Below are 24,398 nucleotides of genomic sequence, written 5' to 3'. Positions count from 1 at the left end.
CTTAGTAGGTTGTGCAAGAGTCCTTAACCCAGGCTGAGTAGCAAGTATCCATTCAGGTAAGTGACTCATTCATACTAATTTAGTTTATTCTTCATAAGAGAGGCCCTAACATTAAATCAGTCTGAAGCTAAATGTCTCTTTCTCTCCAGTGAAACTCAGGCAGAAACCAAGTGCATGCTCCGATCTGCAGAGGTAAAGACGAACTTACTGCAATGCGAAGCAGGGTCCCCTTTACAGCTGCCCATCGATCTTGTCGGCGATCAATGACCAGGATGAACCCCACGCTTGTTGAAGACAAGCTGGAACACAATAAGGAAACATTTTCAGCCCAAAGCTAAACAGTGATCTATTGTGACCAGCTTGATGGTTCAAGGCTGAGAAAGTTAGCAGCACAGTGAATGTAGAGGACATCATATCAGTTTTTATGTAGAGACAGCCTGTCCTACAACCACAGATGTCTCGGTAAACTCAAGAGCTCTAAGAGGGGAAACAAAGTTTAAAAAAATCCTCTATGACACAGAAGAGAGGCCAAGTGCCTGTTCACAGCTTCCAGTTTTGTTGTGCTGCTCTTTATCTTCCTAGACAGCTGCTGCCATCAATAAAAGGAGATACTGTGAAGCGCCTCCAGATTTCTTGGCCATCAGCCTCCAGTCCTCACTTCCCCCATTCCCCTGCTGTCCTTTGTGGTCCCAGTAGAAATACATTTAGAGGGGGGGCCCACATTGTTTAAACACTGACAACAACCACTGATGAGTGCATGTGCAGTTTCCCAGCAGAATCCTTTCTGCCTACCTGAAACATACACATCATGGTTCAGGTACCGCCGTTACCTTTCATGCAGAAATATTCCAGTAAGTATTTGTTTTCATAGCTTTCATTCTGCAACTATTGACTGTGAAGACGAGGTGGCAGCAGGTAAAAAAAAAAGAGCAGTCCATGTAACAATGGAGGCAAAATAAAAACACAGTAGAGGAGGCAGATCCCAGTGTGCTGTGCTGTGCTGTGCTGTGCTGTTTGAAGCAGAGGGAGCCAAATGCTTCAGACCATCCCAGAATTCAGACTCTGCACCCCCTACACTGCATCTGTAAAGTGTCCAATGAGAGGCTGAGAGCCGCTGGAACAAGATCCAACCACACCAAGGATGCATAGTAATGGGCAGCTTTATTAGCCAATCAGCAGCTCAAAACAGATCTGAGTGAGAGTCTGATCTACAGTTTTCAGGACAGTACTCAGAGTTTATTAGTCATCTATGCTGCCTTTCATAGTCATTGCTTTACAACTCACATGTCGAGGTAAAGTGGGTAAAGAGCTTTTCTTCCTCTAAGACATTTATGACTACTAATGTGAGAGGGCGGTTTATGCTGAGCATGCAGCGCCAGAGGCCGAGAAATTAATCCTTGGACCAATTTAGCATTTGCACAACTTTAAAGAATTAGCAACAATGTTTCATTTAGAAGGTGAAGGTGAATAAGTGGACATACAATTTTTTTGTATAGTTATGATATTTTACTGCAAACAGATAATGCCCCAACTACTGTGAAACCTGTTCATTTAAATATTCATAGAAAATTTTTGTTGAAGTGGGGACAGCGCATCCATGAGTGTCCCTCTAATAATTGGATTTCTTATGACAAAGTGTGCAGAAGCACCTCGAGCTGTGTGTTGAGCTGTGAAAAAGCTTTTGCCTAAAGCCAGTGATGGGACAAGTGTCTTGGTTAAGTGCATATGCAGACAGCTACAGTCTCCTCTCTTCTATTGTAGAGCTGAGCAAAGAAATGAGCATCTTTGTGATATATTAAATTACAAACAATAGCTGCTAAGGCAGTGATTTGTATATCTATAAGACAGAGATCAATTAGACAGGTAGCACATATTAATTATTCCCCTGCAGGATGGTCTGGTGCAGGGGACTCGAGCCTTCAGTTCGCCCTACTACATTAATACAAATATGTTAATGAGCAACGGTTATTTAAAAAATGTTTTTTTTTTCATTTTTATTTATTATTACTTTCATTCTATACACTCTCCAATTGTTTAAATGCATAAACTATTTGGTTTTTGCTGTTTTATTTATTTGCACAAACACAAGTAGGACTCAAAATGGCCTGCAAATATTTGGATTTTTTTGTTGTTGTTCTCCAGTGCACAGTTTTTCACTTTTATATAAAAATATATGTTCCAGCTTAGAAATCCAGCATTTTGGATTTTCAATCAGATAATGAATTTAACTTTTTAAATGCTGTCATAAAGTCACATATTCTGAATACTTGACCCCTCCCCCCCCTTAAGTATTCGTCATGGTCTGGAGTGCACCTCCCCCCATGGTCTGTCTGCAGACTGTATTCCCCAAGATACACAAACCATTATGGGTTCATTTACTGAGTGTTGCCGGATGCAAAGACTAGAGTAAATTAATAAGGGTCCTTCAAATCACAAGACAAGACTCAGATTAGTTTAGTACTCAACACAGCCAGCCAAATAAGCATGCACATGTATGTATGTATGAGAGTACAAACGTCAGGAATTAGGTCCACAATTAATATTGATCCTAAGGTATTAATTTCAAACAAGCAGCAGCTGTCCAAGGTCAGAACAGACATTTGCCCCTGGATTCTGTGTGCCCTGTTCAAGTAGCGGTCCCTCAGGTAGCTCCAGCCATCTGTCTGTGCATTTAGAACAGCTTGAGGCTGGCTCAACACCATCTCACCCCTGTGGATGACCCTCCATCACATGACAGCCTGACCAAAAAGTAGGTTTATTAACAAAATTGTATCTGGTTGTAGGAAAATTAAATCCATATTGAAATAAACAGGCAAACATCTGACAACTAACTCTGTATTTGCTTCAAGTGACCAAAGCATCATTATTAAAGTGAAACACATAAGAAAAGCTGTGCTGACCTCTAATGTAAAGGCCTGCCATTGCAGACACATGCATACAGGGGCATGCCTGAATGAACAAGCAGCAATGTCACACAAACACACACGCACACCTCTGGTTGGCTGTATGCATTATTCAGATTCAACCTGCTAGAATCACTGCTGGTTTCTATTTATACACATGCTGTGTCATTTCAGGCAGGATGAAGGAAGGGCAGCAGAGACAAGAGGAAGAGCTAAATCAAGAAACTTAAAGACTAAACTGTGAAAAAAATATTTAAAAAACATAAAAATTAACAGGACTTAAAGAGCCAGGTGATGGTTATCTGAGGGGAAATTTGGAGAATAGGATGGTCGTGCACATTTTTCCTCCCCTCCCTTGTCATCTGCTCTGCCCATGTGCACAAAGACTGAGGTGCAGAACACTTTTAATATTAGCTGGCCACAGGAATCCCATTCGTTACCTCTTCTTTGATAATAAGCTATGTGGCAACTGAGTCTTATGCACTGAACAAATCTAAAGTGAGGCTGTAATAAGTTAACCACTGCCACCTACTGGCAGACTTCATGCACCTCTTCTACGTCATCACTATCCTTCCTCCATCTATTCTCAGTTCAGTTGATTTGCATGAAAACGTCACTTCCATTTAATTAAATAATGTTTAACATAGTCTGGCCCACACGGGTTATCCATAAACCTGCAATGCTGTGTTGCAACAACCAAAGAAATGGTGACGCAGGGAGAGTGAGGTGAGGCTATAAATAGGGGTGAAAAAGTTCAGAAGTATGTGTGCAGTTTTGTATGTGTGGCAATCAGCCAGTGAGAGATTTTACCTTGGCACACTTGTCAGGTAGGTCAGCACGTTGTGAAACTCCCTGTCTGTGATCTCTCCAAATGCAGGGAATTCTGGGAACACAATGATGGGGCTGCCATTATCTCCTCTTCCTCCTAAGACAATGAAAACCAGGAACACGGAAACTTTCTAGATAAAAAGAGGATTCTGTAAGAATGCTTTTTATATACATATAAGAATAGAGCACTAAGAAGAAAATGTGGTCACAAGGGGGCACTGATGTAAAGGCTGTATTGTGATCCTGGAGGCTGTATAGAAAAAAAATACTATTGTCATCATAACATCAAGTCTTGTAGGGTCTCATTCTTTATGATCTTTATGTCATTTTGTTTTCCCCAGTACTGATTTGTAATGCAGGAATTACTCAGAAAAGCACACAGGAAAGAAAAACACAGAAATTATTCATAAGAAATAACAACAACCAAATATTTGTGTGTCCATCACTTGCATTAAGAAGATGATGAAGGACTGCACAATGATTCAATATGGAAGGACAGAGTAAAACAAATAAATGATACAAGGTAGTGGGATGCTTGCAGTGTTTGCACACAGTGAACAGTGTTGACACTGACAGTCTCACCTCACACAGACTCATACAAGCACACACACACACACACACACACACACACACACACACATGCCTGTTCCTTTGTGAAACAGCTGCTCTGTCAGTGCTCATGACCAGAATATAAATCTCTGCTTTTTCTTCCCTCATCACTATAGCAACAGCAAGTGCATGGTCATGGTTTCGATGTCTGCTTAAATCTCTGCAAAATGGTTTCCCGATTCTGCTACAGACAGAAGGTCACCTCTCAGAGCGGACCGTTTTTGCCACTGTGGGAATTGATAGAATAGGTGTCATAGCTTGAAATCTCTTTAAAGTGATGTTAAAAAAGACACTTTTTTGGAGATGAAAACACAGAGGCAGAGAGAGGTAAGTGAAATATACCAGGGAACAGTAGCAAAAAGGCATGGACCACAGTATGACAAGCAGTGAAGAGGAAAATGATAGAGAGAACATTTGAATAGCAAATGAAAACCGCCCTGTTCAGTTGAACTATGAATGAGTCAAGGGGAGGACAGACCATTTAAGGGTAACAAACAAAAACACACATAACCCTGATCAAGTCACTCAGACAAGGAAAAAAAAAAAAAAAAAGACAATTTGACCTGAAAGGAAGGCGAACTTCTTTTTGAGGTCGGGAGTGATGTCAGCAGCATGGAGGGGACTGCTGTCCAGCTGCATGATCTCATCTGGAGGAAAAAAAAAAGACAGATGCAATTTTTATCAGTCACACATCTGAATTGAATGTATGACGTTTAACATGAAGTCTAATAGGTTAACTTCACTCCATTTAATTATCAGGCTTCTTTAGCCTGTTGTGTTTCTAAAAATTCAGCTACCATCTCCACACATAATCAACCTCATAGACTGGTGCATTGTCATACATACTTGACAAAAACAAATTCCAGATTACGCAGGTTGTTTCTGTTGTAAGCAAACAGTATTGATAAGTTAACAGGCTTTGTTAACAACTCTTGACCCCCGTGTACTGCCTTCATAGAGATTAAATTAATCAGATTTAAGGTCATTCCCCAGTTGGAGATAGAGATTCTGACTATAATGGAGATCAAACTGAAGGTTAGGGAGCGTCGTAGGCTATAGGTTGCAGGCTGTAACATAACATGTAGGAATGGAAGGATATTATAACAACAGGCAACTTTCCAGTATAACTTTCCAGTATAACTTTCCTCACCACAAATACATACAGATAGATACAGATTAAATAAATATTGAAAATGCTTTACAGATTCCAGTCTCTTAGCTATTAGTCCTCATGAATGTGCATTAAAAAGCACTAAAAACTTACTTTAGTTCTTAGTCAGATTCTCACTCCAGTATGAGTAACCTCTTACATGAACACATCATTTTCTGCTGAACAGTTTTGGTTGTATCACATAAAAGCTCCTGTGTTCCTCTCAGCTCTTCTCAATGGTTTGAAGGGGAAGGGGCTCAAGAAGGAAACTTCCTTTGGTGCACCAATCAGGACTGAGCAAACATCAATTAAGAAACACATTTGTCTCAAAAGTTCATCCACTTCTTTGCACATTCCCTCATTTCCAGTCCAACAGTTTCAGCAGCCTCCCTCCAGGAATTTACTGATGTTTGTGAGTCCTTATATCGATGCTATGATTATTATTCTCTCACTAATAAATTAAAAAAACTGCAGCAATAAAGGAGCAATGCAACGCCTCGGAGCAATTAACAGTACTGATCAAGCCAACCACAATAGTTGTGGGCTGTGTCGTAGGTTACAGTGTAGGATTTCAGCAGGGTCTGTGGGTTAGAGTTAGGGTTAGTACCTATGGTGCAGATTTAATACAGAAGTATAAATCCCTGTTCATGTACACTGAGTAACTTTTTTGCTTGTCTACCTTGTTTCATCTTGAGGCCTTCATCAGGGTCAAGAAATGCAGCTATTCAATATACTCCAGGTGCTGCTTAAGTTTGTCTTCTTAAGGTTTTATCTTCCACCAAGAAAGCAAGAAACACAAAGTTTGAAACTGAGTTTTCAATAGCTTGTAAACATAATGCAGCACATGCACTGATTTATTCCCAACTATTCAATGAAAACTGCCCAAAGTTCAACGCGAAACTGATAGCTAGGCAGCAAAGGACAAAAGAGATCAATAAAAAAATACAAAACTGGCAAAGCACAGATTGCTACAGATACGTCATGGTCCTGGGCCGTTTGCCCAGTGTTTTGTGTTTTGGTTTCTTCGTTGTTATATTTCTTCTGTGTTCTGAGTTTGTTTATGGATTTTGATCCTTACTTTGTTATAGTTGTAGTTATTGTATTTCATTCCTGTTTCTCTTTGTTCTTCCAGTGTCTGTTTAGTCCCTCTCTTTGTGCTTCCCCATATTTTGTCAAGTCTGCATGTGTGTCATGGTTGATCACTTCCTGTTTTATTTATTTATAAATAAATTTGTATATATTTACAGTACCAGTCAAAAGTTTGGACACGCTCACCGTGTGTCCAGACTTTTGACTGGTACTGTATTTTTTGTGCTTTGTGTTCAGTTTTGCTTCACCTGTTCTTCCCTGCTCTCTCCACTCTCCCTAATTACCTTGTGTGTATTTAAACCCTCAGTTCTTCTCAGTTTTTGGTCATGTCATCGTCCTTGTTACCTGCAAGCTGTGTGCCTCCTTGTTTTGAGTTTTGTGTTTTTGTTTTAAGATTAATTTCCTGCTTTAGAATTTGAGATTTTGTATTTCGTGTTAAAGAATCAGCATCAAAGCTGTTTGGAGCTCACATGTCCTGCATTTGGGTTTAACCCTGCCTGCTACACTGCCACACAAGATAGTCATACAATAATCCGTGATCAGTAATAACTTCATCACTCACTAACATAACTCACTCAAACTAAGTGATATAAAATAAGCATCCTTATTATGCTGCTCTGTTCGTTCTGATTTATTCCCAGTGCTGATTGGCTGCAGAAGGTTTAATGTACCTGCACTCATATAAAGCCTGAGAAGCCAGAGGCTGGGGTTGGTGTTTCTTTTTTCCTCAACTCCATCCACAATGGCATTATTCCTCTGTTACTCTTGCAGTTTTTTTAATTATGGGTTGAGTAGGATCCTGTTTTTGGTTTTGTTAATTTAGGAAAGAAGCCTGAATCCAATGGTCCATTGTTTGGTTGGTTCCTGGCCTTCTTCCTCTTTTGTTTGTCATCTCCGTTCTTTGTATTTGATCTTTGTAAGTAATTATACTTCCTCTATTAAAAATTTGTTGAACTGCTGCAGAATTGTGGCATCTTATATGTTAGGTTCTTTGAACAATAAGTAAAGAACAAACTCTTAGTAACTCCTCCATTTCAGCCATATCTTCCAAGAGGGTTTAATATATACTTTCCACCAAGTGGGGTTCCAAATGAGTTCATTCGGGAGTTTTTGAATGTCATTAAAGCCCAAAGGCTACATCTCAAAAACAGAACATGGCAGAATATGAAGCACCACCATATTTAGTTTTCTAAAAATTACTTATAGAAACATTTACTTGTAGATTGTGTTCCTACTACAACATGTGGCATCTAGTGATCAGAAAAGTTAAACGTTTACAGGAAGGGAGTCTTCTGTAAATATGGATGTGAACATAGACATACTGCTTAAAATAACAGTGAAGAGCAATATTGACTTTTGGTATCAGTCTGACTTTGTTTGCTTTATTTTCCTAGAGCAAAGAATCCATGCTGGATTCACATGCTACTTTTTTATGTTAAAATACTATTTTTGTTACACACTATAACAAAAATAGTATTTTATCATCATTATGATCCTTTTTTAAAAATCTGACATTAGTGGAGGTTCTGTAGATCAGGCATAATCTGGCACATCCCCTGGTTGCTTGAATGGATTGAGATCTGGAGAGTTTGAAAGCCCGGGCTCTTGGTTGTATTCCTCAAACTGTCCCTGAGCAGTTTTGTGACGTGCTGTGTCCTGATGGGGGACTGCCATTGGTCTGTTGTGCTAGATTTGCAACAAGTCAGCGGTTGTAATGTTGTGACTAATAGGGTGAGCAGTCAGTTACATTTTTTCTTTTGAAACCTTTAGCAAGAGTTCAGTTACATACATAAGGAAAAGAATGCCTAACAGGTATATGAATAGAAAGTTAGACTTCAAGAGATCCAACATAAAGATAAGTACTAATATAACTAATATAGTTTGTATAGTTTATACTGGCAAACTCAGAACATACAAAACATCCAGAAGAAACCCAAGGATAGTGAGAACTATACAGAAAACAGATGAATACAGAATCTGATCCCAAACCTTTTCCTCTGTGGCACCGTACCTGTGTCCATGATATTCGCGAGAGCGGAGCACAACCAAAATATGTCATGTGGAGCATTCAGTCCATTATGTAATATTCAACACTGTTAACCATGTTGTTCCCTTCTATAGTGTGCACTTTAGGTGACTGACACTCCTCTCAGTGTCGCTTAAACAAACCAAAGTCTTAGTGTTACTCTTTGTTTGACAATGGGACACATCAGGTTACTTGGACTTAGGGTATTACTACCATCCCCATCAGAGAGTTAGTGTACTGTATGTCGCTGTCTTCCCATTTCACACAAAGAAGAAACACACACACACACACACACACACACACACACACACACACACACACACACACACACACACACAGTTTGGTGACAGGACTCACTTAAGTGCGCCCTCTTCATGTGTCATTTGCCTGTGGTAGTGGGGGGGGGGGGGTTAAGAGTTTCAACATTTTCTTTCATAACTGACAGACTACTTGAAATAAAGTAGCTGCATCTATGGCATGAATGTGAAAATCCTCGGTGACTTCATTCTTGAGTTATTGCATTCACAAAGATGAAAGTTGGCCGCCTGCCCGGTGGGGTGACAACAATACCCACATCAGCCTTTTTAGGCTGAGGGGTAAAAAAAATACATCATACTAACCCACTATATCTCAAACAGAAGCAATCTTCAAGGTTATCACATTACTGTAGTTGTATCTAATCATGTAACTTAAAAAAGTGGTTTGATCTCGTCGGCTATGCATTCATAGCAAAAATCTGCTTCTATTTTTCCAGAAGACTTGGTAACTATTTGAGTGGTAATTATATTTTAACTCTATGAATTAAGTTCAAAGTTCATTTTACTCAAATGCACTGATGATGTGATGAACAGTTTCTGTCAATGTAAACAACAGATATTAGTCAGTGTTAAGACATTACCAGATGGCATAACAGATCTTAACAATGAATGAATAATATATTGATATATTTATTTAAAAGCACCAGAAGTGAAATGGATGATGCATGTATCCATTAGTATGATATAATGCATGATATATACTTACAGACTGTTCCTTTCTGTCAGTGTGTAGAGTAATACTGTTTAAACACACATTAAAAAACTATTTTACACAAACAATGAATTTTCATTTTTAAATGATTTTTAAAATTTAACTGTAGTGAAATATGTCCATTTTTTTTTTTAACAAATAAGGTGCCTGCAATTGAAACTCTTACAGCTGCTGCAGTATGGCACCCACATTACAGTTCTGTATTCTGGTTAGAAACACTTTTATCACATGGCCTGGGGTTCAAACTGATCTAAATTTAAATTCAGCAAATTCAGTCATCCAACTTCAGAAGAAAAAAATACTACACATCCAGAAAGTAACTTCCTTATGTCTTTCCTTAAGAAAATGTTTTCCTGCAGAAGTGAAGTAACTCTGTAAATCTTCCAAAGGCAGAGAAAGTCCTCCAGGTTGTTCAAGATTTTTTCTAATCTTTAATGAACATATCATGTCTACATATGCATAAGTTCATTGAGTGCTCTACACTACAAATCTATTATACACACTGTCTATCTGGACACTGCCCATTTTACAGAGGTTTGCGCCCATGAAAAACTTGACAAATCTTCTTTGCCAAAGCCAAACAGCTTTATTTGCTATTGACACCAAGCAAGAGGCAGTATTCAGTTTACTGAGCATCATTTTAAAATTGTGTGTAAAAACTAAGAATACACACACAGCCAAAAAAAAAGAGCATGTGCTCAGTTTAAAACAGCCCAACAATGAACTAAAAAGTGGCATGTTAAGCAGTGAGGACTGCTCTTCATCAGACTTTAGAAATGCTTTTATAGTCTGTACCGTGAATGATTGCTCAGTGTGCTCAGCAAACACATGAACAATACTGTCATACTGTGACCTAGATGAAAAATAATTTTAAGAATAAACAGATTAATGCAGAAAATTTTGGTAACTTCAGATGGCATTTTAGATGTTAAGATTCTTTTCTTTACACACACTGATTAATGCATCCTGTATCATTTGATATGTATATGAAACTGTTCAGAGGAGTTCAGAGAGAGCAGAGGTAAACAAAATTACAGATGCAAAAAAAAAAAAAAAAAAAAAAAAAAAAGCCAGAACTTTATTGGATCTTTAAGAAGTTAATCAACAAGAAGATGGACAAGAAAAAAAGTTTTCTGCATTTTTTTGATGCCACCTTATGTATAAGAAACAAAATTAGTAATAGAGACAATGCAGCTCAATGGCATGACGTCTGTGAAGTTGATCACAAATGGTCCCATACGGACTCTGTTTACTGGAGCAGGTGGTTTTAAAGCTTGCACGACAGCAGGAGACCTCGGAGGTGGACTCCTAGATTACACTAATCTACCACATCCAGGAAGACACACACGCATGTGTTCAGTGTTTAGTAAAACACATTTCAAAACCAAAAGCAAAACCTGACAGTACAGGATGGGACGGGACGTGCTCTTCAGTCAGTCATCAGTAAAATATGCATATTCTCCTTCATTGGATATGTTTCTGTTGCACTGAGGTCGGACTAATAGTTTTATCATAAATTAAAGGTGTAAAAGGTGTAGATGAACAAAGAATAGTGATCACACACTCTAAATGACTTGTTTTAGAAAAAAAGATCATCTTTACTGTGAACTTTGAACTTAGTTTTGTCCCTTAAATGCTTTTAAGGCCAAGAGATAATAGATAAAGGATGCAAGGAGATAAAGGTTTTTTACTGACTGACCCATACAGATGTTAATTGGGACAAAACTCTCTTTTCCTCTTTTGTTTCAAATTGACCTCAAGCAAGGGTGTGGCCCACAAATGTCTTCTTACTAACAGCAACTGAGCAAGTGGATATACACCTAGATAAATAACCGTATCTGTAACTTGGTAAAGTCACGTTGTAATGCTGATAATGGCCAGCAGTGCCCGAGGTGATTGGACACAAAGCTGCATGAGGCTAGCCATCTGGAAAGCTCTCACAGGTGCTCACAAGCTCCTAATGTGCTCAAGTTCACACAGAAACCTCCAAGAGTTTCCACTTTCTGACCTGCCAAGCCACACCTTGCCCCTAGAATCTCCCACGCAGATCAAATCAAAACCAGCCCCCGACCCAGGCCGGCAATAGCTGCACTGTCTAGAGAACGAAGGTGTTCAGTTACCAAAAACATCCCCTCCTGAATGTCTGATTTGGCCCCATTTTACAGTCACTTCATTTTGTTACCCTTTGTTTGGTAACCTCCTAAACACACATGTATCACAGTCACAACATTTTCTTAACATTTGCTTACTGCTCTCTCTTTAGCTCTTCATAATTTTCTTGCATGGTCCCACAAACCACTCACACATATATGCAATTTTAAAAGCTCATCTGGCCGTGAATGGAAACCGTATCAGATCCTGCAAGACACTGAAACTACTAGAGTATCAATGATGGGAAAACAACCTAATGTGAGACAAGGATGCATGTGTAAACAGACCACAGCTGTCTTACTCATCTTTGCAATGAGTAAACAAGAATAATGAAGCTCACTGATGACAAAGGAGCAAAATACTTTTGGATTTATATTGTTATTTCTGCTCTTTAGTGATACAGTAACTCTTTCTATCAAAAAAAAGTACTATTATTATTTAAGTTATTTCAACAGTCCTTACATACTCACATAAAGACACACAATCACATACACACCACCTGCTGGGTGAGGCGCTAATGTTCTTTAAAAAGCTTAACGACTGGGATTAGTGTCCACTCACATACACGTTTGTGGAAAACCCGTCAGACGTTAGTGGGTCACAGTGACACACCTGGACTGCCTGCCACTACTGACACAGATTAAGCAGGACTAGACGAGAGAACTGAAATCCTGGTTTGATGGGCTGGAATGACCACACACACACACACACACACACACACAAACCGCACACACAACAAACAAACAAACTATCTATACCTATTATTTTGTTAATTTATGGTTAAGAAATTGCTTCCTCTGCCTTTTCTTCTCCATTTCTTATAAGCAATACCCCCCCCCCCCCCCCCCCCCAAAAAAAAAAAATATATATATATATATAAAATTGAAACAATTAATAGTTCAGATCAGAGAGAAAAGGGGCAGGGAGCAAATAAGTGGGGGTTGTGATGGGCAGCCAGTGGGAATAAGATGCTTACGGGGTCATGGAGGTGTAGCAGAGATAAAGCCACTGGTTGAGCAAAGACAGATAAGCCCATATAGTAAAGAAGAAGGCAAAGTGTTACTTTTAAGGGGAAAAAAGGTGTGATTCTATAGAAATGCTTGCAAAACACAAATCACAGAATCCCAGCTCCCCAAAACTAACCCTGGAAAACTAACAAACAAACAAACAAAACAAACTACCTCAGCTCATTGTGACCTAGAATGAAGGGGCTCAATGACACTGTGGAGACATTTTCCTGGCATAAGTTGGGTCCACTTGTCCCTTGTGGAAAAAAGGTCACTGCAAATGAGTGCACACTGAGCCTTTATCTTTTAAGGAAACGTTTCTATCCTGCTGGGTTTGGTCTCCTAGGAAGACAGAATTCCCATTCATAGGACACAAGGGGCCACTGAGTTGATTAGTATGAAAATGGGAATAAGTTGTTGCGTAAGTGTTTCAGGGTCTTGTTCATAAGCAAGGAAAGAGTGGAGCAGGAGATGGATGGCTTGGTGCAGCATCTGCAGTGATGCAGACGTTATACTGGTTTGATGTGGGGAAGAGAGAGCTGAATGTGAAAGCTAAGCTGTCAATAAGCCGTCCATCTATGTTCCTGCCCTCGCCTATGGCTATTTGGGCAGTGAACAAAAGAAAATGATCATGGGCACAAGCAGCAGAGCTTCAAGTGAAGCTCTTAGAAATAGGATGAAAAGCTGTTACTCCTCCACATCAATAACAGCCAGGTGATGTTACTTGGGCTTTTGGCTAGGTGAGGTTTTTTTTGGGTGTATGCAAACAGTCATTTTACCAGGCAAGTGCTCCTTGGTAAAATGACTGAAGTAGTCTGGAATTTGTTGGGTCTCTCCAGTGATAGCAGCAATTTCTGGCCCTGGTCAAAGTTCAGTACCATGAACTTCTGGTATTTTCACAGAGAAACTAATTATAAGCTATTGTCTTTTGGCTACAGGTGCATTTGTAACATTTAAGGTGAGGGAGGAAGGAGGAATGAAGAGGAACTAAAACAATTTGCTCAGACCACAGATGCACAAATGCCCAGTATAAGAAAAGTAAAGGATTATTTGTAACTGTAATTTATACAAACCAACTCAAGAAGGGTCCAAGAATGAAAATATGAAACCCGAAAAGATCATTAGATGTCCCCTTTAAGATAACAGAACTATTACTTAAATTGCTGTTATACTGTAATTCAAGAATAAAAGCAAGGGGGATGAGATGAGATAAAATGATACAACTTACCACACAACCAGTTGCAACGGCAAGAAAATCTGTAGTAACTTTCCACCTCCTCAAGAGTGAGCCGAACATGAACCCCAATTTCTTCCCCTGGTTCCCAAAATGCATCCAGTACCTCCACTACCATTTCCTCTTTGCTCTTCTGATCTTCCATAGATATCTTTGTATGATTTTTAGTCTCTCCATTCTCCATTGACCTGTAACAAGCCTCTATCTCACCTTCCCTTCCCTCTTCTGCTTCACCAGGAAGCAGAGACTCTGTGTGTCCTTTAATCACAAACCAGTCCACCTCCTCGGTGTCAGAGCACTCATGTGAGCCCACACTCACCTGTCCTGCTAGAGTCACCTCTGAGTCTGCTTTCATGCAAAACCCAGAATCTAACTCAACCTCCACATCTTCCTCCGTCAAGGAGCCCAAATCCGTTATCTCCTCTCCTCCCATCTTCCTGTCCCAGTCTGTGTCTCCTTCACTTCTCTTCTCCAGCATTTGTTCCATGTAGATTCACAAATGGTATCACAGGAACAATTTCCCTCTCATTCTGACTCCAACTTTTGCCAGACTCTACATTAAACCTCTTGGTCAAGCTGCAGGTGCTCTACCCCTGCAGAGGCAGTAACTGAGAGGACTTCCTATTGCAACCTCAGGTTACCTTCCCTGTATACAAAAGCCACAGTGTAGTGCCAGACCCCACCCTCTCCTCCCTGGTTCAACTACCTTTATACCTCCCCTAAGAGGACAGTTATTTATCTAACTAGCAACCAGCTCAAAAATAAGGCTTGCTCATGTATGACAATCTGACCAATAAAAAGGAAGACTATGCCTAGTCTAGAACAGGGAAATGGGTATTATGCAGTGTGTCACTTTGGTTAGGAAAGGTACTGCAGGTCCTCAGTGCTCATTTACCTAAACCAGCAGATTCTCATCTGCCTTATCTCAGGAGATGTGGACTAAAAGTACAAAGCCTCCATTCTGACCAACCCATTCAAACACTGCCTGCATCCCCATTTAACCATTCATTGACTCGATCCATTGAAAGCCTCTATTCTTGTTTACTCCGCTCAAAAGACCTCATTCTTACAAACTTACTGAAAGACTTAATTCTAAGGAGACCTCTCAAAGAAAGACGCTGTTTCTTAATACAATGTGGCAATTTAGATTCCATTTCAATGAGTTGTTCAAAAGATGCATTTCAGTCAAGAAAGGCTAATAGGCTGATTCTGTGTCTCCTAATTCAGCCATTATCTAGTAAAAGAAGTCCAGTTGTGCTAAACGGTTTGGGAAAGATATTTGTGTAAAGTGTGTGCAGCTTGCCTCTGCATTGGTGTGCTTGTGTGGTGGTCTGTGTTGCAGGTGTTTGTGGGACTTTGTGTTTAACATGTGCATTTTGTTTTATGACCAAGGGCATGCAGGTTATCAGTGCCATAAACCTTAAAGGATTAAAGCTAAAGCCATTAGACTGGAGAACTTGGAGAACTATGCAACTTAAGGTGAGCAAGAGTCAAACAAAGGGATGGTCCAACAGATCAACTCACAGTCTCAATCTAATAAAAGATGTTGTGTTTTCACGTAAAGCGTATTTGTGAGTACTGACTCAGAAACACCTGAGCTATTAGCTAGACCATCTCAGTCTCAGAGATGCAGCTAACAGGAATTTTTATTTAATGAACATGTGAGTTATATACACTCACCGGCCATGGCCAGTTTGTTAAGTACACCTAATACACCTTTTGCCTTCAGAATTGCCTCAATTCTTCATGGCATAGATTCAACGGGTTGCTGGAAACATTCCTCAGAGATTTTGATCCATATTGACATGGCAGCATCACACAGTTACTGCAGATTTGTCGTATGCACATCCATGATGCAAATCTCCCATTCCACCACATCCCAAAGGGTCTATTGGACTAATATATGGTGACTGTGTGGGTGAAGTACAGTAAACTCATTGTTAAGTTATCCTGCTGGAAGCAGCCATCAGAATGGGCTGTCCAGGGATGGACACTGTCAAGCAACACTACTCAGGTAGGCTATGATGTTTAAAGGATGCTCAATCGGTAGTAAGGTGCACAAAGTGTGCCAAGAAAATATACCCCATACCATTACACCACCACCAGCCCCCTGAACAGTACAAGGCAGGATGGACCCATGCTTCCACGTTGTTTACAACAGAAGCACAAATTCTGATCCAGCTATCCAAATGTTGCTTCAGAAATCAAGATTCAGACCAGGCAACACTTTTCCAATCTTCTATTGTCTAGTTGTGTTGAGCCCACGCAAACTGTAACCTCGGATTCCTGTTCTTAGCTGACAGGAGTGACACCAGGTGTGGTCTTCTGCTGCTGCCCATCTGCTTCAAGTTTTGATGCATTACACTTTCAGATCTGTATACCTTGGTTGTCGCGAGCAGTTATTTTGAGTTACTTTTGCCTTCCAATCAGCTCAAAGAAGTCTGGATATTTTTCTCTGGCCTCTGGCATCAACAAGGCATTTTCAATCTGAGAATTATTGCTCAATGGATATTTCCTCTCTTTTTGCATCATTCTCTGTAAGCCCTATCCCAGTAGATTAGCAGTTTCTGAAATAATCCAACCAACCTGTCTGGCACCTTTCATCTCCATTCTAATGCTCTGAGTCTTGAAATTCTGCAGTCTGTTTTGACCATGTCTATAAGTCTAAATGCATTGAGCTGCTGCCAACTCAGTGCATTTAGGCACAGATAGATTAGATATTTGCATTAATGACCAGTTGAACGGGTGTACACAATAAAGTGGCTGGTGACTTCTGGTATTTCTGCATGCAATTTCCACTGTCCAAAAAATGTCATCAAAGGTTTGCAGTTTAGAAGGAGTCTCTTTGTTTGGACACAGCTGCAACAGCTGTGCAGAGATCTCATTGATTCACAAGCAGGGGGGATAACTTGCAGGACTTCCTTAAAAATGTAAGAAATCACACAAAATTACTGTACTACAACAATTGTCAGTTTTTTTCTTCTGAGAATTTTCTACAGTATCAGAGTTACCAGCCTCAAGAATCAAAGACCCTTTCTCAAATTCTCCTCATGGTTAATGACTTCAACAGAGCTGGGAGGACAGGAAATGAAAACCTTCCTCTGAAATCTCACAGCTTCAGGTGACAAAGATAAACTTACTGCATGTTCAGATCATGCACGATAAAAGCATATGCAAATATTGTATATGCAGAAACTCATAAAACAAGAACAATAATAGGAAAATAGCTTAAAAAGGCATGAATGCCCACAGACAAAACCAGATTCTCCCAGATATGGAAAAATGCAGAAAAAAGACCCCTGACTCACGTGGCTTAAGCAGGACCATTGGCATCCCACTATCCCACTGAGGAACACTCTTCCTGGTTTTCTTCACCATTTCTTTTCTCGTTGTGTGTTAGTAAAAGTGGCAACAATGTGGCTGGGATTGTTAAGTCAGCAGCTTTAATCAGCAGTTTCCATTCCTTTGCACCAGCTCTTCTACTACTAAGGTGCCCTGTGCTGCAATTTCTGCATCTACTGAAGAATCTGTTACTGCTACTGTGGAAAAATGTCAGCGCAGCTGCCGAGATGTGCATGTTGGAAACTGAAGCAGCTGATTAAGCTGCGCAGTCACGCACTCACACACACACAAAATGCTATACACATCAAGGCACAGAAATAGCCAATTCGGGGGGGGGCAAGGGAAGCCCACAGGAAACACTGTATGTGAGGCTCGGGGCATGATGCCCTACAAAACTCTCTCCAGAGCTTCAATGAGAAATATATCATGCACAAATACACACACATATGCACACAAAGTTGCAAGTAAAGCATGACTGCAAACATGCACGCATACACACTCACTCTCATACAGAATACATTCTCTCTTTTGCTCAGTCCTACCATCCCAGGCTCTCCAGGAGTTCCTGCGGCTGGCAGGGCTGAAAGGGAAAGCCGAGCCCAGTCCAGAGATGTCCAAGTTCTGCATAAGATGACTGAGGCGGTTCATGATCCGGAACGATGCCTCACCGCCCTCCCGAAGAAACTCATGCAGAGACATGAGAGCTGGCTGCTGGTCTCACCCACTCAAACAAACTTTGTCATCCAGAGAGACCCCTCGCTGCACTTTTTAAAGCTCTGACAGACTCCAAAGCATTCCCAAATGCAGACATGGGAAGGATCCTTCTTTAATTTGCCAGGTCACTCAGGATCACAATAAGATGCTCTCACATGAGCACCTGTGTGGAGATGCCTGCAGTGGCTACATATAAGATAAGCCCAGTGTCCTCTGCAGAGCCACATTGGGGAGTCAAGGAAACAGCACAGTGCAAAGCCGGCAGAATCAGAAACAGCTGAGTCACTGTCTGCATAAACTCTGAAACAAACACTGTTCACACTAGAGGTGAGAACAGGCCCAAGTCTGCTCACGCACATACACACACACACACGTCATCAGAGCGACTATTGACAACTGAGAGAAGCGCTGGTTTCCAGGGAATGACAAGAGGGGAAGAGGGTGGAAGGTAGCAGAAGCACAGGGCAGCCAGCAGAGCACAAATCCCCTTCTGCTGCTCAGGCTAATTATATTCCTCCACTCCTGAACTAATCTGCCTTTTCTTTCCCTCTTTCTATTTCCCAAGATTCTTCCATGCATTAAATTCACAGTGAGTCAGGAGAGGTCATGCGAAGAGCAAGACAACTGTGCTGAAACCAATCACCTGCAAAACAGAAAGAAAGAAAGAAAGAAAAAAAAAAGCTCCAACATAAACTTTATGGCGACAGTTAAAAAGTTTCTTGTTACTATGTTGTCTGAAACTGAGGAGGAGCAAACACAGTGGAGGAGAGGTTGCTTATTGGCAGGCTTTTAAGTTTATTTGCAGGTTTTGTGTGAGTGTTTGGCTGGCAAGCAAAAAGGCAGCTTGCACTTTGTAGGCTTAGAATAGAGATGAGAGCAGAGAGAGAGGAGATGCACTCTCTCACATACTGATGAGGCACCTACAGGGGATGGGACACACAACCTCAACTTGGAATTCAGTGACATTCACCCCCCACCCCCCCACCTCATTGCTCCATGTTTCCACTGTCTTCTTGTTAATCAGGTCTGATCCCCTGTTTATTGCATATCCCACCTCCTATACTCGACTTTTCTATAGTCCCTCTTTAGTGTTTGTTCCAATACTCGTACATACCTGCACAGAACAATCTAAATTTCCTGACCCAAGGTACTGATATTTGCAAAAAGCAAAAAAGTCAAGAGTCTAAGTGCTAAAGTTGTGAGGGCATTTTACTAGAAACCACAAATGGTGCTTTGTCTGCTGTGCTCCACACACATTGACAGGATATCATCAAAGTCATTCAGATTCATCCTCTGGGACCTCATATCGGGCATAGCGTTAACTCAGGTAGCCCACAAAGTCAAGCTCAGCTGCAGTCCAGGCAAATCAGCTGATCTCAGCGCCACCCACATCAGCTGATGGCTCAGCTGATACTGTTTTACTCAACTGGTAAATCTCATATAGGGCCTACTTTTTAAGCCTAACTGCAGTTGCAGAAAATTGGCACCTCCACCTCAGCCCCACCTTTCATGATTTTGTTGTCTGTTTAATCAATGTTACACCTAATGTCACTGATGCTCTATTCTGTGTCAAGGTCTAACTACTGTTCTCCCTGCCTCCGGTTTTCCATGTACATTAGAGGAAGGTCACAGAACAGAGCCATGCTGCTAAATATAAATGACTGCAGATGGAAAATCTTCTCTTCACTACAGGGGTCTTAATGGAAATGCCTGCACAGCATTATGTCAATTAGTAAAGCCATACAAACAACCATGTCATTATTGTGGTTACAGTTGAGATGTTAATGCATTCATATTATCACTATATAAACACATCGTTTATATATACAAACACAATGAATATACAGGCGGTACAAAACATAACAAGCAGAGAAGAAGATGTTGAATTAGATTTTGTTTGACAGGAAACTGTAAGTGTGACTTGTAGTAGCCAAGACAAATTTAGAAAGCTTTTTATTACTGCAGCACTCTCGCTGTCTCTAGACACTACATCTCTCTGAGCATGGCTCACTAGCTGAAAACTAATGGTTGCCTGCTGGATCCATCTGCCCATACACCTGCTCTGCTTTTAGGGATGACCAGCATAGCCTGCTTAGGGCAGAATGAACCCTTGACCTCTAGCTAAAAAGGAACCTCACACATCATTCATATTTGATTCACACACCTCCTTGTTAAACTCTCATTCCAACAATGCAACAGAGAAACATCTGCTCAGTTACAAATGACCATTATCAAAGTGTAACCATTTACTCATGAGCTCCTTTCTAGCCATAAATCTCCTCACAGCATGTAGCACACCCCTTTCACTTGGCTCACATGCTTGTGTTGCACCACTAAAAACAGCTCCTCCAAAACATTACCAGCTGCAGAAGGACACATTCCTGCTGGAAAAGCCAACACCTGTGACTCAGTGAACTGGATGTGTCCTTTTAAATCAGTTGGAAGTAGGTCAAATGCCCAGACAGAAAGTCAAAAAGAGGCTTCCTGTGATTATGGCTGCAGGTAATTATCATATTTATAACTGACCTAATGTTTCCCTTTCACCTAACTGACTAATAGTTTTGCCAATAAAATAAAATGCCTATCAAAGGTTACTAAGCATGTCAATATGGACTGGTGCATCACTGTTACCAGACTAGAATACTTCACCAGCTGTTGGAAGAATGGAAATTTCATGGTTTAAATGGTAAATGGACTGGTTCTTATATAGCCCTTTTCTACCCTACTTTAGTCCTCAAAGCGCTCTATACCGCATATCTTCATTCACCCATTCACATCAGCTGATCTGAGCTAACATCTCTGATGAATGCATCGGGAGCAGCTCAGGCTCCAGTATGCACGCAAGGATGCTTTGGCATGCCAGAGCAGCCAGGGATCGAACCACCAACCACCAAGTAGATGACCTGTGCTACCTCCTGAGCCACAGCTGCCCCACACGACTCCAGTGATTCCCTGACTGTTCCTGTAGTATACCAATGGGTTTGTGGTTTTGAGTGAATGTATTGCATGTACTCACATAAAGGCTCCCACACCCACATACACATTCCCTCAGGATGAGGTGATCCTTTAACTTGTATTCTAGCACCATCATCAGGTCAAAGTTTTAATGCGTCTAAAATTTTGGTTCATGATCACGTAATTGTTTAAGTGTAATTCCCAGCAATTTAATTAGTAATTTGTGTTTAATACTATTTAGCAATCAACAAAATTAAGATGGTGAACATGCTAAACATCACACTTGGTTTCGTCAGTTGTGTTTCTATCTGATCAATAATCAACTGGCTTTATTTACAGTTGCATTTAAGAAAGTCTAACATGTATCTATTTTTGTATCTAGGATAAGCTGCACTCTTGCCCACCCACATCTTACTACACTGAAGAATGAACCGGACCACTACAGCTCACCAGCTTTACCAAAAAAGGAAAATGCAGTCAGCTACAGATTAGGATGCAAATAGCTTTTCCCAGTTTATATCAAGTTGAGGAAGTTGCACTCATGTTAACAGCACTGCAAGGACAGCCTGTAATTAATGTGTTCAATCTTCCTCTGGAGCAAAATTAGAAATACTTCAGTTCTCTGTTTTCTGCATTTTACAACACAGCATTTCCTTTTCAGAAAAGGAGAAAGAAAACTGTTCTTCAGATTAGATGATGCTAAATGTAATTCATCCTCAGCTGACTCCATTCCCCTGAATCTCCCTTTTCCTCACACTCCCTTCCTCTCTGCTGTCTTTTGTGATCAGCATTAGACTCTCCTCTCTGAGCCGATTACTGCTCTCATTCTCCTGCCACAGCGGATTCCTGTCACTCTTTTTTATAAACAGCTACCAGGGACTGGATTTCTGTATAGTTTTAGGATAGTATTGCACACTTAATTCCTGCACATGTAATAAATAAACATGATGATATGACCTCATTTTAATTTCAGCTTAGTGGAGTAATGCAATTCTTGATTTGCATTCAGAGTCTGTTCATTTTCATTCCTCTAGCTTGGGCATAGCCGAGTCCCCCCTCCTTAGTCAAGTCCACCCACTCACTACTGCCATGCTTTCACCATCTTAAAAATGAAATCATGCAAAGTGAAACCAATAAATGCACACAGTAAATATTATCACCTTCTATTCAGCATGCACACAGTGTTTTTACATATACTGGTGCAAAAAGGAATGATAGTCTGAAAGCAATAATGCTTACGTAGGTTTGTCTAAGTAAGGTTTTGCAAACGTCAAATGAAATATTAACACGCCCCAGTGTTTGGCAGGTTGTGTGTGCAGGCTGCATGCATGCGTTCATGCTCATGAGAGTGGCCGTGTGCTGGCGGTGAGTGGATTAAGGGAGATCTCTATAAATGGATCAAAAGGCAAGAGAAGCAAAGCTCACAAATCATATCAGTGGCATTAAGTTAACAGAGAAGAAACATCTGTCCTTCATTTAGAGGAAAGAAATCAAGAGGCTGCAGGAGCAACATCGGGAGAACATCACATATACAGTGGGGGGGGGGGATCAAAAATGAAAAACAAAAACACCGTGAGTGTAGCTCAGTAGGGCAGACTTGAGAGCACAATTTGCAAAAAGGTGTGAATATAATAAATGAAAATGTTTTATTAAATACTCATTCGTGGATACAGAGGTGGGTTAATATCGGGTCACTGTGTCTCTCATTTTTTGCCCTCAACACCTCTTCTAATCAGACATATTCCGCGCGCAGTAACTGTCTAGGGTGGAGTACTGAAATAGAGGTCAGTGAGGTAGTGTATCACAGCACAAATTACCCTGTGTGCAGCCTGTGTTTCTGTAAAGAACTGAGAAAGCTTTTTGCGTGACAGTGGCTCAAACTGTCCATGTTGTAAATACTTTAAGATCTGTTTCATGACAGCACGAACCACATTTTATCTCACAGGATAAAATCTTATTCAGGCCTAGCACCTGCGTGGCTTGAGGCAGAATGATCATGAACAGCAGCACATTAAACCTTGTGTGGTTTCCTATGGAAAACGCTTTGTGGTGCACTGACATGATGATCCTGCATTTGCTGCGTAAACCACTTTTGTTTTGCTTTTCATTTGGACTAGTTTTCACCAAGGCAGAGGAATAATATTGTCTTTTACTGTGCCTGCATACATTTCAGTAGTAGTATATCACCTATATCTATGTTTAAGAACAACATGCACAGTCCTCAGCAATCAAAAATACAATGCTTGCAATTTTGTCGTTGTCACCCACCTATGCTTTGGGTGACGGTCCTCAGTCTCACTAGCAGCTCACCGAGGGCCATCTCCTCTGTCTTCATCCACAGGATCATCCTCCAGAGGGACAGCGGAAGACCAGCTGTCCAGCTAAGAGACGCTTTTGAGGGAAGAAGAGACAGCTTGCCTGATATTTGCTGAACGGTGTTTGGGAGAGTGGATGATGGTGAGGAGAATGGGTGAGGGGGTCTGTTGCAATGACAACCCCAGTTGAGCAGAAGGAAAGAGGAAGATGCAGCAGGGTAAACGAACCTAGGATGTAAGTAAAAATCTGGAGGAAAAAGACCTGAGGCAAAGGGGGTGTGCGCGCTGGGTGGCAGTGCGAGTATGCTTGTGAAAAATGAATGCTCTCAAGGATGGGGTGGATGCTGCTGAGACAGATGAGGAAATGATGCTGACGCCAAAGCTGCTATGGCTGTGACAGCCTCAGCTACAGTGATGAGTCCCCCACAGAAAAATGCAGCGCAAAGGCTGGTGAGAGATGGGAGCAGCAGACAGCCTCATTCACACATGCCTGCTTCAGCCTCAGCACACATGATGGTGCAGACCTGTTAGACAGATGGGGGAGGGGATGTGAAGGTCAGTTTTGCACAAACAGCTAATCCAACAGTGACATCCAGTGTGGAGGAAAGGAATAGCTGTGTCATGAAACCTTCTTATCTGCAGCAACATACACTGTAACGCTGGTCATGCATCATTGATTATGCTGCATTGCCACCATGTGACGACACATGGTTATGACAAAGTACAGTAAAATAAATTCTAGTTGCTGGTTTTCCTAGATAGACATATGTTGGTCTCTCTTGAACAAATTAAGGTTTGTGGTTCTTTTGGTAAACCTCACTACAAATTTTAACTGTAAACAAACCTGACAGATTTAAACACATTAGAGCTTTACTTACATATAGCCATGTATTCCTGCATCCTTGCAGAGCCATCATTTCAAAGATACAGTTCTGTAAGATGGTAAATTAAATAATGGATGATTGTAATACATTTGTAGTAATTCTGGATTATTCTACCAACTGGTAGACTACACACACTAAAGTACTGTGAAAAAGTAATTCCCC

At 40.8% G+C, this 24,398-nt stretch overlaps 1 protein-coding gene across 1 annotated transcript in view; it reads right to left on the bottom strand.

Moving 5' to 3' along the window:
• The window catches only part of mcf2lb (mcf.2 cell line derived transforming sequence-like b), a 40,871-nt gene extending 17,246 nt beyond the window's left edge, over window positions 1-23,625 (bottom strand). The window contains exons 1-4 of the mRNA XM_030758139.1: window positions 23,306-23,625; window positions 4,904-4,987; window positions 3,714-3,828; window positions 209-299 (exon numbers count right to left, since the gene is read on the bottom strand). Coding sequence (XP_030613999.1) covers window positions 209-299; window positions 3,714-3,828; window positions 4,904-4,987; window positions 23,306-23,384 — 369 coding nt within the window. The 5' untranslated portion in view covers window positions 23,385-23,625. The remainder of the gene's footprint in view (window positions 1-208; window positions 300-3,713; window positions 3,829-4,903; window positions 4,988-23,305) is intronic.
• Window positions 23,626-24,398: the final 773 nt, after the last annotated feature.

This window comes from Archocentrus centrarchus, chromosome 21 (genome assembly GCF_007364275.1).
Source record: "Archocentrus centrarchus isolate MPI-CPG fArcCen1 chromosome 21, fArcCen1, whole genome shotgun sequence".
In the NCBI taxonomy this organism is placed as follows: Eukaryota; Metazoa; Chordata; class Actinopteri; order Cichliformes; family Cichlidae; genus Archocentrus; species Archocentrus centrarchus.
The sequence above is the reverse complement of the archived record's forward strand: the minus strand, read 5'-3'. Positions and strand labels throughout refer to the sequence as shown.